At 63.1% G+C, this 13,231-nt stretch overlaps 2 protein-coding genes across 6 annotated transcripts in view; one reads left to right on the top strand and one right to left on the bottom strand.

Annotated features, from left to right (window-relative positions):
- The first annotated feature begins 551 nt into the window (after nt 1-551).
- PRR36 (proline rich 36) lies at nt 552-4,213 on the top strand. The gene is made up of 6 exons (XM_054718310.1): nt 552-822; nt 938-1,037; nt 1,295-1,407; nt 1,501-2,741; nt 2,958-3,285; nt 3,464-4,213. Exons 1-6 carry the CDS (start codon nt 552-554, stop codon nt 3,973-3,975), a joined length of 2,565 nt encoding a protein of 854 aa, XP_054574285.1. The 3' UTR covers nt 3,976-4,213.
- Nucleotides 4,214-6,561: 2,348 nt separating this feature from the next.
- The window catches only part of EVI5L (ecotropic viral integration site 5 like), a 32,267-nt gene continuing 25,597 nt past the window's right edge, over nt 6,562-13,231 (bottom strand). For 4 of the 5 annotated variants that reach the window (XM_054717175.1, XM_008151424.3, XM_008151425.3 and 1 more), the window contains 8 exons: nt 12,698-12,838; nt 10,772-10,900; nt 9,009-9,149; nt 8,736-8,891; nt 8,488-8,634; nt 8,310-8,405; nt 8,137-8,232; nt 6,562-7,997 (listed from right to left, as the gene is read on the bottom strand). In XM_054717175.1, the coding sequence (XP_054573150.1) occupies nt 7,719-7,997; nt 8,137-8,232; nt 8,310-8,405; nt 8,488-8,634; nt 8,736-8,891; nt 9,009-9,149; nt 10,772-10,900; nt 12,698-12,838 (1,185 nt within the window). In that variant the 3' untranslated portion in view covers nt 6,562-7,718. The remainder of the gene's footprint in view (nt 7,998-8,136; nt 8,233-8,309; nt 8,406-8,487; nt 8,635-8,735; nt 8,892-9,008; nt 9,150-10,771; nt 10,901-12,697; nt 12,839-13,231) is intronic. The other variant, XM_054717176.1, reaches the window with a different exon arrangement.

Raw genomic sequence — 13,231 nt, 5'->3', positions numbered from 1 at the left:
TCGGAGGTGAGTGCGGCTCCGGCAGGTGGAGTGGGCGGCGCGGACTCAGCGCGGCCGGGCGCGGGCATCTCGCTCGGGACGCGGTTCTTTGTCTCTCCGAGCTGGTGCGCGGGCGGCTGGGGCCGCGCCTCCTCCCGGCAGGTGCTGGCGTCCCCGAGGCTGGCGAGGGGACCCGGGTGTGCGCTCCCGTCCCCCCGTCCCATCTGGAGCCTGTGGGATTCCCCTGTCCCCGAGGCTGGTCGCCTGGATCCCTAGGGGGCGAGGGGTAGAGGCGTGGATCCCGGGTTCTAAAGGGAGCCGAGACCGGACAAGGGGGATGGGCTGGGGTGGGCAGGGCCCGGAGGAGGGTGATGGGGGTGGGACTTGGGGACAACCTGGAGCGGCTGGGCCGGTGAGTGGGTGGCTGGGTGGGAGGGAAGTGGATGGAGGCCGAGGTGTGGCGTGCCCGTGGGTGGCGACGCCGGGGAAGGGGCAGCGAGGTGCCAGAGCCCAGGTTCCTGCGGCTGCATAACGGTCCAAGCCCTGGGCGCTGTCTTTCCAGCAGGTGCGGGATGGACAAGAGAGACAAGGCCAGGGCAGGGGCCGCTGCGCGGACCACGGCTTCTCACCCTCCGGGCCGTCGGAAAGCCCCCAGGCCCCCAGCGTCTCCTCGACCCCCTCCACCAGTGACCCCCGCAGCCCTCCGAGTTCTGGGAGCAGCGGGAGCTGCGGGGCGAGGGCCCCTGGCCGAGCGAGCGGCCGGCATCCGGGCAGCCGCTCTTCCTGAAGCTCCTCCCGCGGCGGAGCCCACGCGGAGCGCCAGGACAGGCCCCGGCAACCCAGGTATCCTGGCCTCTTCCTCCGAGTTCGAGCCCCTCTCCCTGGACCGCTTTCCTGCTGAGTTATCGGACTTCCTCCGCTTTCCGGGCACCCTGTTAACCAGGCCTTCTCCCGGCAGCCACGAGGCCCGCAGCGGCGGGGAGAGGGGAGCGGACCCCTGCCAAGACCCCCGGCCCAGGCTCCATCTCTAGCCCTGGACGAGCCAGCGGTACCACCAGGTAACCCCCCCCCCCGCCCCCTACCTCCCTAGGCAAGGGTCAGTGTCACTCTCCGGAATAATTTTACATACGAATTGGGGTGGGGAACACTTGCAGATGACTGGGTGCAAATCGGGTGAAAGCCAGTCTAAGGCGGCAGAGGGTCCATATGCCCATTTCACAGATGAGGAAGACAATGTGAACTTTGGAGGTCAACCAAAGAGGAGACGGGGGTGGGGAGGCGGGCTCTGCCCTGAGCATGCCCTCCCCACCCCCAGGCTAGGCCCTCTGGGGCAGAAAGGACTCCGGCTCCCAGCGGAGGAACCGAGGGTCAGAGGAAAACCCCCAGAAACTCCCAGAACGACTGCCCTGAGTGTGGAGACGCGGAGAGGTATGTGCCCTGGGGAGGAGTGGGGCTCCTGGGCAGGGAGGGGGGCCAGCCTGTAAGTATCCATGACCCTTTTGCCTTCTGCTTTGCCCCTAGACTCTTTCGGTTCCACCCCAGGCGCTCCCTTGCCAGCCATCTCCCATCGGTCTCGGGGTGGGGGTGCTGATGTGGGGCTCCCTCGGGCAGCTTCGAATGCCCGGCCACGACCCCTGGCGGAAGCCCCCAGGAAATCAGTGAGCAATGCCCCGGAGCGCAGCACCGTGGAGCCGAGCCCTGCGGCCAGGAGACGACCCAGCACCTGCGGGGGCGCCCAGAGGCCAGCCTCACGCCCCCTGGGCTCCAGCGCCACCCCGCTGTCCTCCCCAGCTCGCTCCCCGGCCTCGCTGGGTGCGACACCCCGGGCTCTGGGGCACTCCTCGCAGGCCAAGTCGAAAGGGCTGCAGGCTCTGCGTCCCCCACAGGCCGCACCCTCCAGGAAGGGCGCAGCCAGCCTGCAGAGCCTCTCTCCCCCTCTGGCCACTTCGTCTCCACGGGTTCAGACCGCACACCTGGCGCCGCCCAGCCTTATCACAGCCACGGCTCTGCGGGACACACCCCTCACCTCTCCACCCACCACGCCTCCTTCCCAGGCCCCGGCGGGTCCTCTGGCCACGCCCTTCCCACTAGCTCCTCCCTCTGCTCCACTCTCTCCGCAGAACCTCCCCTCTCCGCCAGCCACACTCCCTCTGCAAGCTCCCCTCACACACCTGAGTGCATCCTTCCCAGAGGCACCCGCCTCTCCCACGGCCACTCTTCCAGCTCCAGTCTCTCCTTCAGGCTCACCCCCTCTGCAGAGTACGTCCCCTACCCAGGTTCCTCCGGCTTTGCCCTCTCTGCCGTCTCTCCCCTCTCCCTTGACCACACCTCCTTTGTCAGCGGGTCTGCCGCCAGCCACGCCCCCTCTACCAGTCCCCCTTTCTCCCGCACAGTCTCTGCAGAACTTACCCTCTCCCTTAGCCACAGCCCCTCTGCAGGACTTTTCTGCGCTGACCGCTCCCCCCGCACTGGCCAGCCCTCTGTCTCCGCCCCATCTTCAGCCCTCGGCCTGTACACTGGCCACACCTCCCACGCAGGACCCTCTTCTAGCCACACCCCCTCCGCAGGCTCCTCCTTCCTCACTGGCCACGCCCCCAATGCAGACCCCACCTCTGGTCACGTCCCCTCTTCAGGCCGCTCCCTCTTTGGTCCTGCCTCTTCTACAGGCCCCACATTTTCTGGCCTCACCAGCTTTGCAAGCCCCTCCCCTGGACGCGCCCCCTCCACAGAGTCCATCTTCTCTGGACACACTTTCTCTACAGGTCTCTCCCTCTTCTCAGACCCTGTCCCCTCTACAGGTCTCCCTTTCTCTGGCCTCACCACCTTTGCAGGCCACTCCCGTTCCGTCCAATCCTTTCCTAGCTATGGCCCCTGTGCAAACCCAAACTCTGGCCTTGCCTTCTCTGCAAGACCCTCCCCCTCCAATGGCCACGCCCCCTCCTCCGGCTCCACCTTCTCTAGTCTTGTCCCCTCTGCAGGCCCTTCCCTCTCCCCCCGCCTCACCCCCTCTTCAGACACCACGCCGCCCCCCAACCCCGGGTCCCGATGCCCCGGTCCCGGGCCCACGGTTGACCCTGGCGCTGGCCTCGGCCCCGCCGCCGCCGCCCTCGCGCAGCCCGTCCAGCACTCTGAGCGGCCCGGACCTGGCGGGCCACAGCAGCAGCGCCACCAGCACTCCGGAGGAGCTGCGCGGCTACGACAGCGGGCCCGAGGGCGCCGCAGCCTCCCCACCCGCCGACGCGGAGCTCGCCGCCTGCCATCCGGCCGCCTGGAGCCGAGGACCCGCTTCGGTCCGCGGCACCCCGGGTGAGCCGGCTTTGGGACCTGGCGGAGCGGTGGGCGGGGCAAGGCACCGGAACGTGGGTGGGCGGGGTGGAAGGCGGGGCTTCGCAGCTCGGGGCGGGCCGTTGGGTCCGGGGGCGGGGCTGAGGGGCGGGGCGGGGCTTCTCGCTCCCGCTGGCTAGTTCGGCTCTTCTCGCTGCAGGAGTGCCCCTGCCCTGGCCTCCCGCCGCTGGGTCTGGCGCTGCTGACGGCCTGTGCACAATCTACGAGGCTGAAAGGCCTGAGTCGGCGACCGCCGCCCCAGGAGCGCTGGATCCCGGGCCCGGACCCGGCGCGGGTGGTGGGAAGGTGGCGGCCGGGACAGGGACGCGGGCGGCCTCGCGCAGCGTGAAGCCAGCGCGCCTGGGCGAGCTGCCACTGGGGGCTCTGCAGGCGAGCGTCGTGCAGCACCTGCTGAGCCGGACGCTGCTGTTAGCGGCGACGGAAGGGGCCACTGGCGACAGCGGCTGTGGCCCCGGAGGCGCTGGGGGTGGTGGCAGCGCGGGCGGCGCCCGGACTGCGCTCAGCGATGCTGAACTGGGTCGCTGGGCAGAACTGTTGTCTCCTCTGGACGAGTCCCGCGCCAGTATCACCTCCGTCACCAGCTTCTCCCCGGACGACGTGGCTTCCCCGCAGGGTGACTGGACCGTGGTGGAGGTGGAGACCTTCCACTGAGTCAGATTCTTTTAACTCCGCCCACCACACTCCACCCCCCGCCTTAGCATCCATCCCTCCCGTTACACCTCTTGGTCTTAGACCCTGGTCCCCTCCTTCTGGAATCCAGATCTCCGTAGAATTTTGGCCCAGGTTCGCGACCCACCCACACCTTTTGCCAAGGCCCTCCCCTCGAGCCCCGCTTCCTCCCTCAGCCTAGCCCCCATCCCATGTGTATAGTTTGCAATAAAGCCGGGACACTGCCGCCTGTGCGTCTTTGTCGCTGCGGGGGCCGAGGCTGCGGTGGGACTGGGCGATGCCGAGCGTGGTCTAGCCAGGCACTCCTACCCACGTGCGTGAATGTAGGTTTTTTCCCGTCTGACTTCTGCTGGAAACTTGAGGAGGGTCCCAATGGGTGAACTAGTGCGTGCAAGCTCTTCCCACACTGAGCCAGGGGAGCCAGCAACTCCTGGGGAGAGGGGGAAGGCACGTGGGAGGGGCTCACTGGGGGTGGAGGGCCCCTCCCAGTGTGCACCCCCTTTCCTTGCACACTCCCGGTGTGTTGGAGGGAGAGAGGGTCGCTCTGTTTCCCCTGGGGACTCCCTACCCAGGGCACACTGCCCTCTGCTTACCCAGGAGGCTGCAGTGCAAGGGCCTCCTCAAAAAGACCTAGTATAGGGAGCAGGACCCTCCTGGGACAGGATGGGGAGGGGCCTGTAGGGAAGGAGCAACCTCTTCCAAGGCTGGGTGGGAGATCAGGGCGTCTTCACCATGCCCCTTTATGGCTCCCAACCCATGGACCTCACTTACCCTCCCAACTTAGGGTATTCTCCCCAACCAGGGGTCCTCACCAGAGCCAACCAATATCTTCATTTGTCTCCCCTGATCATAATTCCTTGCCCTTCCTCCCATAGCCCAGTCACCCTGGCCCTGGATTCCTCAAGTGCCAGCCCAGGCCCTTCTTCCCAAGTGCTCCTTCAGGAAACACTCCCAGGCCTTTCCTCCCTCCATAAGGGTTTCCTGCTTCACACCAAGAATGATGGAGGCTTGGCAAGGACCACAGTCCCCAGGGCAGGTAAAAGGACAGAGCAGGACTCCTTGTTGGGTCCTCAGCCTTTTTTGTGCCCATAGACCCAGTCCTCATAGTGCAACCTGCAGCCAGGCTCCTGTCAGACACAGATCACCCAGTTCTGCCTGTCCCCACCCCAGATATGGGGACCTCCCAACCTAGGGTCTGAGGAGAAATTGGCCCTATCCCAGCAGGACACTACCACCTCCAGCCCCGAGAGTCAATGTGTTGTTCGAGGGCACACAGCATGCTCCCTCTTTCAAGGTCGAGATCCATGGCAAAAAAGAGGTTCTTTCTGAGCCCTGGCAAGGACCCATGAGTCTTTCTAGAATGTGAGACAAACCCAAAGGTGGGTGCTGGATCCTTGCCTACTGCGCAGTCAGGACCTCAGGGCTAGCCCCAAGAGGGAGCAGGGCAGAACCTCAGACAGTTTCCCCTGGGGCCCTACCCAACCCAGGAAGCCAGTGGGGTGGAATGACCCTATGAAAGCAGGAAGCAGAGTAACTGTTGGGGGTCTCAGTGTTAATTCTGTATGATGGGAATGGTGCATGGGCCCACAGGAGCTGTTTGTTAAGTGATGGGACAATCTGTGGAACTTGGCTGTCCCAGTGCATAACCAGCATCCTGCCCTGCTGCTCAGCAGTCCTGGTTCCTTGAGGGGAGCTCATATTCTCTCTCCCCACTGCCCGGCTCAGTTTGGTCTTTGTCCTGGCCTCCTCATGGATCCCCAACACTATGGTCCATCTGATGGTGTTCCCCTCACCTAAGCTCTCCATAGCTCCCCAGTGCCCTCAGTTCAAATAGCAAACTTTGGCTTCTGACTAGAGAAACCCCTTCCTGGTCTGGCCATGCCCACTCTCTCCTGTTCCTTCTATCATGTGCTTCCTGCCGGTCCCTGCCATGTCTTGCCTTTATGCTTTTGCCCTTGGAGCTGACTGTGGCACCCTCCTCCAGTAAGCCTTCCCTGATCTCCCTGCTCATTCATCTACTGATCACTTGTCGCATCAGCATGAAGGCTCAGCTCCTGCTCCCACACCAGTGTCTGTCACCTCCACTGCCCTGGGGATCCCTTAGAGCCAGGCCCGGGGCAGAGCACCAGGAAGGCCTCAGGAAGTATGGCGTAATGAACACAATCAGATTCCGAGACCCCAAATTGCTCCACATCTCTCAGGGGAGGCCCGAGCTGGGTCACCCAGGAGGGAAATCGTGCCCCTTGTCCTCACCATCTCCAGAGCCACCCTGTGAAAACACCAGCTATCAGGGTCCATCTGTGAGCCTGACATCCAAGGTCCTCGGTGACCTGTTCCCCTCCTACTAACCATCCCTCCCAAACCAACACAGGTGCTCACACTGAACCAGCAAATGCTCTTTCCTCTTCATGCTGCACCCCAACCTGGGCACTTCTTTGGCCCCCCTGCTGTCCTGCTATAACCTCTACCTCTCTGGGAGGCTCCCGCGGACAAAGGACAGCCTGCTCCCCTCCTTACCGTTGTGGCCCCGAGGCTGTTTGCAGTCCCCTTACTCAGTGTCCCTTGTTTGTGGCTGTGTGAATACATTTTATTTTCTCTCCCCACCTGGGCGACATGTGGAGTGTGAACAGGCAGTGTGCAAAATGGTGGTGGGCAGTGTGAGAGGCACATGGCAGAGCCCCGCGATGCCCACCCTGGTCCCCAGGCTTCGTAACACTGAGAAGTGGGCAAGTGGAAAGGGGTGGGGGCTGAGCATGAATCCCCACTCCAGGAGGCGCCGAGGAGGCCGCTTCAGGCTCCAGGAGCCCCAAGAGTCAAAGGCCCTGGAAGGGAAGGGGTCTGGGGGAGCATTGCTGGACTTTGGCACCATTCTTGGCTCTGACTGCAGAGACCACAGGACCACCGTGAGGAAGGAGGCATGGGGATGCCGCTCCTCTGGGCAGCCTCCTCTCCTGGGGCCTGGCCCTGGCAAAAGGGTGGGGCTGGGGAACCCAGGGAAGGAAGGGAAGTGGAGGCTGGGGACCCCTGGAGAGGAGGCTGGCCTGGGTGGCGGAGCCCTTCCATCACTGGTCAAGATGGGGTGATGGGTGCTTCACAGAGGACTATGTAGGGGCACTGGGGACTTGGGTCTCATGACTTCCTTGCAGCTGCTCTGGCCCCCCTCCTCCCAAGAAGCAGGGACGGACACTGTCCTGGCCTGGTTCCTGCTGGCTGTGCACACCCCAGGTGACCCTGCACACAGTAGGCGGGACTTTGGTTTCTGCTTGGGCCATGAGGCCTGCATCGGGCAGGAAAGCCCAGCTTGGCCATCTGTCCCCGGAAGCCAAGGACCCCCAGGAACATTGTGAGGTGTTGACGTCCAGCCCGGAGTGGCCCCTTCTTCCTCAGGCCTCCTGCAGCTCCTTGGCCCTTCCCAGCAGGGCTACCCTCCTGTTACCCAGGCCTGGTGGGAGGAGGGAGCTTTCTGTTACCAGTCCTGGGACCTGTGTCCTCTCGTGCCCTTTCTGTTAAGAGGGGCAGACTTCCAGGTAACCGGGCCAGAGGGGTCCTGACCAAGATGGTTAAACAGTGCTGGGAGGGTGGGTATGACAGGTACCCTGAGGATCCTCAGGCTCCAGCTCTACCCTCTGCGTCCCGCTGTGTGTGTCCCTCGGGGTGGGCTTGGAGTTTAAGTGTGGCCCTGGAGGCCCTCCCCCACCCCCAGCTCTAGGCTCAAGGGCAGGGCCTCAGTTGTCCAGGCCCTGACTATAGGGTGTGGTCAGCTCCTCGGCGTCGCTGTCTGAGCTGCCTTCGCTGTCCTTGGCTGGCCGCTCCAGACTGCGGAGGAAGCGAGCGTCTTGGGGGGACAGCGGGTAGAGTGTATCCTGCAGTGCTGTGCCCACGCCCATGCCCAGCAGCTCCTCATCGGACGATGGCAGCGAGTCCTCATCCAGGTGCCGTGCCAGACCTAGCCCGTCGAAGGCCAGTGGGTCCTCGAAGGACGGCGGGCCCTTCAGCAGTCGCACCTGGGGCGGGATGGCACACTGGATGTGTGGACCCCCTGCCCCCGGGGCACCCTCCTCTCCCGCACCCCAGGCGGACACTGACTCCTGGCTGGTCACCCAATGAGGACACGCAGGGCTCTCAGGTCCCTCCCGCGCTCACCTCGGCCTTCAGCTCCTCTATCTGGTCCTTGAGCTCCCGGATGTACTGCGAAGAGTCCGAGTGGTTCAGCTGGCCCTGGATGCGGCCCTCCTCCCTCTGTGGGTGAGCCAGGTTCAGGGGGTCAGGCGGCATCCAGGCCTGGAGCACGCTCCACCCCACCCTCACCCCCTCACCTGGATCTCCAGCTCTGCAATGCGTTGCCGCATTTCAGCCACCGCGGCCATGCTGTCCGCCTCTCGCAGGCGCACCGCCATCACCTCCTCCTTGCTCTGAGGGCAGTGGGAAGAAGGCGGGTCAAGGGCGAGGCGGGCAGGGGTGGGGGTGGGAAGGCGGGATCCGGGAAGGGGGCACCTTGCACTCGGCCTCTGCCTGCTTGCGGCGGCTTTCGCTCAGCTGTGTCTGCAGCCCCTTGTTCTGCGCAGCCAGGTACTGCAGCTTCTCTTGCAGCGCCGCGCGTTCCGCCTCCACGCGGTTCAGAAGGTTGCGGTGGATGTGGTCCTGGAGGAGGGAGGACGTGCGGGCGGGGGTCACGGCCTACCCAAGGAGGCAGCCGTGAACCAAGTGAACACCAAGACCCTGAGAGGGCGGCTGCGGCCCACCTGCGTCTCGAGCTCCACCACGCGCTGCCGCAGCTCTCGGCCCTCGGCCAGAGCCTGGGCCTCGCGCAGGCGCACGCTCATCAGTTCGTCCTGCAGCTCGCCCAGGACCAGCTTCCGCGGGGACTCCTTCCAGCGGCCCCCGCGGGACAGATGGGCCTGCCAAGAGGGGCCGGTGGTCAGCCAGGGGCTCTTAGGCATGGAGGGTGGCCGACCTCCTGGTTGCACGGCTGTTTCCTGTCCAGGCTGTTTCCTGTCCACCGGCGAGCGCCTCACCTGCCAGGTGTCCGAGAGCTCCTGCAGCTGCAGCTTCAGCTCCCTCGCAGAGGCCACGGCTTGGCCCTCCCGCACCTTGAGTGCCTTTAGCTCCTCCTGTAGCTGGGCCACGTTGTTCTCATCAGGCAGGGAACTGTTCCTCTGAGGGGGACAGCAGTGGTCAGCGCCTAGGGCAGCTGGCAGCCATGCGCCCCCTTCCTGTAGGCCAAGATGCCTTTCCTCATTTCCTGTGGGCTCTGCTTGGGGTAGCCCAGCTGGGAGAGGCCCATGGGGAGCAGATCCACCTCTGTGGCCCCAGCTGTAGATTCTCACCTATAAAATGGCTGCCAGAGCCCTGGCCGGTGTGGCTCAGTTGGTTGGAGCATCATCCCGTACACCAAAAGGTGGTGGGTTCGATTCCTGGTCAGGGCACATACCCAGGTTGCAGTTCCATCCCCAGTTGGGGTGCATGCAACAGGTTGATCTTTCTTTTTTAAAAATGTATCTTTATTGTTTAAAGTATTACAGATGTCCCCCCTTTTTTCCTCATTGACTCCCTCCACCCACCCCCCCATAGATTTTTCTCTTATGTCAATGTTTGTCTCTCTCTCTCCCCTCCCTTCCTCTCTCTAAAATCAATAAAAATAAGATGGCTGTAAAAACAGGGGTGGGGGTGGGAAGGCGGGATCCAGGAAGGACTGGCTTAGGGCAACACCATAAATCTCACTGCTGAGGACACCAGGCAGGCTGGGGTGAGGACCAGTGCCTTCCCACCTGGGAATCTGAGATCCACTCCTATGGGGCCCGAGCCGGGACCTGCCCCAGCAGAAGCTGAGAAGACTGGACTTTGGCACCTTGTACCCCACTCCTTCCCAGGCAGCCCCTCTTCCTGGGAACCCACTTAGGGTCAGCCCAGGCCTTGTCTTGGCTTCCCAAGGGTCAGGGATGAGAGATTTGTGTTCTGGCCTTCTGGAACAAAATCCAATTTGCCACCCTGGGACCTCACTGACCCTTGTTTGGGTCGGAATCAGGGGAGGGAGCCAGGATCTACTGGGTACACATTTCCTCCAATGTGGAGGGAGATGGAGGGAAGCCCAGCTCTTGGATAGCTGATGGGGACTGAGTGCTGTGGCAGAGATTCCTGGGAGGCACCCAGAACAGTGCAGGCTCCAGGCAGGTGGGCGGCTTCTGCCAGAGTGAGTATGTCCTGCGGCCTGCCCTCTTTTGGTAGCTTTGTAGAAGCTGAGTCAATAGTCAGTGTGAAAGCAGCTGGGGATTGACCCAGGAGGCCTGGGGTCCCCTCTGGGCTGCAGGCAGGAGAGGGTGGGGTGAGCAGCTCTGCTGGACCTGGGATTTCCCTTCCCCTCCTTCTCTCCTGGAACCCAGGGCCTGGGGGGACACACAGGTAGGACAGACTGTCCAGGAAGCCCATGAAAGCCAGTACACTGCTTTCTCTACCTGGAGCAAGATGGTGGGCGTGCCCTGATGTGTGTGTGTGTGTGTGTGTGTGTGTGTGTGTGTGTACCTCTAGGACTTGGGAAGGTCTTAGGGGTGAGCGGCCCACTTCCTATCTGCCCAGATCCTCCTGTAGAGATCATGGGGAAGCAATCTTGGGTTCCTTGGGATTCTGAGGCAGGAGGATCTGATCCCAGGACACTCCCCCATAGTTCCCCTGGCAGCCCCTTTTCCTTGGCTCAGGCCTGATTATGTACCTCCTTAAGGGCATGCAGCACCCCACCTCCCCTCCCCCAGAGTCTCCCAAACACCGGCCTGCCCAGTTGCACCTTCTCCATGTCTAGAACCTTGTCCTGCATCTCCCGTAGGGCCCCTAGTGTCTCCATCTCCCGCAGCCGTGACTGCTCCAGCTCAGTCTCCAGGTGGGCCACAAAGTCCTCGGTGAGGCGAGGGTTACCCTGGGGACAGATGGAGGGCTGCATCAGTTCCCAGGCTGCAGCTGGAGGGTGGGCAGCCTTCCTGCCAGCTGGCTGCGAACTCAGGACGTGCCCCCTACTCTCCAGAGCCCCAGGGCGGGGAGGCGGCTCAGGCTGTGGGTAGAGTGAGGGATCAGGAGAAACCCTGGATCATCTTCCTGTGCCTTCTGCCATCATGGGAGGAGAGTGGAACCCCTGATGGCCAGGCCTAGCCTCCTTCCTGAGAAAGCCACACAGAGGGAACCTACTTAAGGGGACCTTCCATGGTCTTAGGATACTCCCCGAGGGATGCTAACAGCTGGTTCCCAGGACTGCTGGGGTGGGGGTGGAGAGGGTGGGGTTCCGGGCCCTCTTTCTTCACCTCTCTCCTCTCTCTTCTCCCATATCTAAACAGGAAAGGATGGGAAAGAGTTTGCTGGGTCCCCAATTCACTGCCCTGGTGGCCTGGCAGGGCATTCTCTGGAAGGTGGCCCCTGCACCCCACTTCCACCCCATCCACCCCCCCCTTCCCCACCTACCCAGGCCTGCTTGCTGCCCTCGACCACTTTGGGCCTCTGACACCCATGGGTGCCAGTGGCCCTCCCTTGGCCCAGGTGGGCTTCAGGCCACATACCAAGCTCCAGCCCTGCCAGGCTGACCCTCTGCTCACACCCAAGGGGATGGTGCTCAAGGGCCAGTGTCTATGGCACTACCGGCCTCACCCATCTCTGCATCCCCTAAAGGCCAGAGTTCGGGGGTGGCAGGTGTCTCTTTGGCCTGAAAGAGGGCATCATGCCAGTGGTGGGATGAGTCCAGCCCTGGTTTCCCCATTGGCCCAGCTGCTTCAGAGCAAGCTGGGGGCCACAGCTGTGGCAGGTGAGGGGTGGGAGGTGGACACAGGTGAGAAATAGCGAAGCTCCCTGTCCCTGTCTCCAGGGACAAAGAATCAACTCAAATTCCTGAACTAAAGCCTGAGCCAAGGTCTCCAGGCCTGGGTGAGAGTCCTCCCAGGGAACTACCCTTCCTTCTCTCCACCCATTGCTTCTTGGGCACCTGAGGTCTCTCCAAATCAGGGAGCCCACTTCACTGCCAGGCTCTGTTGGGATCAGGCCTGGATTGCAGGGGCCCAGGGAACCTACAGCATCTTTCTCTGCCCCTCCAGCGCATGTGCACATGTGCACTCTGAACCTAGGGCTGCAGCTGCTGGCAGGTCAGTAGCTAAGGAAGAAGCCTGCTGGGTAAATCTGAAGGAAGGGTCTGCAGATCTTTGCACAGTGCTCCAGCCTGTGAGCCCTTCCCACCACTGAGTTCAAGACCCCATCACAGACTTGCACTGCCCACTCATGCCAACCCTGCCAGTTCAGAGTAGTGGGCATAGACCAGACTCTCCTCTGAGGGCAAAGTCCTGGGTACCGGAGAAGGGAGCCCCCTCCCTTGTCCCTCATCCTAGCTCCTACCCTTCATGGTTGACCCCTGGGGAAGCCCAATAGCTCCGAAGACCTTGGGGAGACACCAAGGAACCACAGGCCCATCAGTCAAGGTCGAATGCCTGTGCCAGGAAGAGGGCCCTGCCAGGCACCCCCGAGGGTGGTGGAACATGGGAACCGCAGGATTCTCCCTCGGGTCAGGGGCTGACTGCTGAGGGTGGGGCTGGGGAGAGTGTGCACTGAGCTCGGGGTGCTCTCCCCACCCAACCAGTTAGGAACTGCAGGGCTGATCCCCAGGCAGTTGCTGGTGAGTCCAGACAGTAGCTGCCAAGCGGGGGGTTGGAGTGTGGCCTCACCACGGGCCTGCCGGTACCTGCTGCTCCTGCAGCTGCCGGATGGTGCTCTGCGCTTTCTGCAGGTCTTCCGTTGCTGAGCTGCACTGCTGCCGCACCACCGCCAGCTCCCGCTTGATGACATAGTTTTCCTCGGCCTCCTGCGCCCGTGTCACCTGTCCCTGAGCCGGTGGAGGATAGGGCATGACCCTCTGCTCACACGCCAGGCCCTGCCTCAGGCCCACCTTAGAGGGGGTCCTAAGGAGGGCAGAGGGGTTGTGGGAGAGGGGTGAGGCCTCCTTCACTCAGAGTCTGGGATGGGGCGCCCCACGGGACCTCGGAACAAGGGTGAGGGGTAGGCAGGTACAGGACACCAGGAGGAGCCTGGAGGAAGACACCGGTTTCCAACCCGGGGTCCAGGCTCCGTGGGGCTTAAATGGAGACGGGGCCACAGGCTGGGGCTGCTGACAGCTTTGTCCCCCCTGACTTCTGGCTGTTGGCCTCTGTCCCAGGGGAGGAGAAGCAAGTCCTTATCCAGGGTGATGGCACACCAGAGCTCAGGCTCTGCTCGTGAG

This window comes from Eptesicus fuscus, chromosome 6 (genome assembly GCF_027574615.1).
Source record: "Eptesicus fuscus isolate TK198812 chromosome 6, DD_ASM_mEF_20220401, whole genome shotgun sequence".
Lineage (NCBI taxonomy): Eukaryota > Metazoa > Chordata > Mammalia > Chiroptera > Vespertilionidae > Eptesicus > Eptesicus fuscus.
The sequence above is the reverse complement of the archived record's forward strand: the minus strand, read 5'-3'. Positions and strand labels throughout refer to the sequence as shown.

Coding starts and splice junctions, on each gene's coding strand:
- PRR36 (XM_054718310.1), top strand. CDS start 552: ATGGACAAGAGAGACAAGGCCAGGGCAGGGGCCGCTGCGCGGACCACG. Junction 823..937: donor GACAGGCCCCGGCAACCCAG/GTATCCTGGCCT, acceptor TTCTCCCGGCAG/CCACGAGGCCCGCAGCGGCG. Junction 1,408..1,500: donor GAGTGTGGAGACGCGGAGAG/GTATGTGCCCTG, acceptor CTTTGCCCCTAG/ACTCTTTCGGTTCCACCCCA.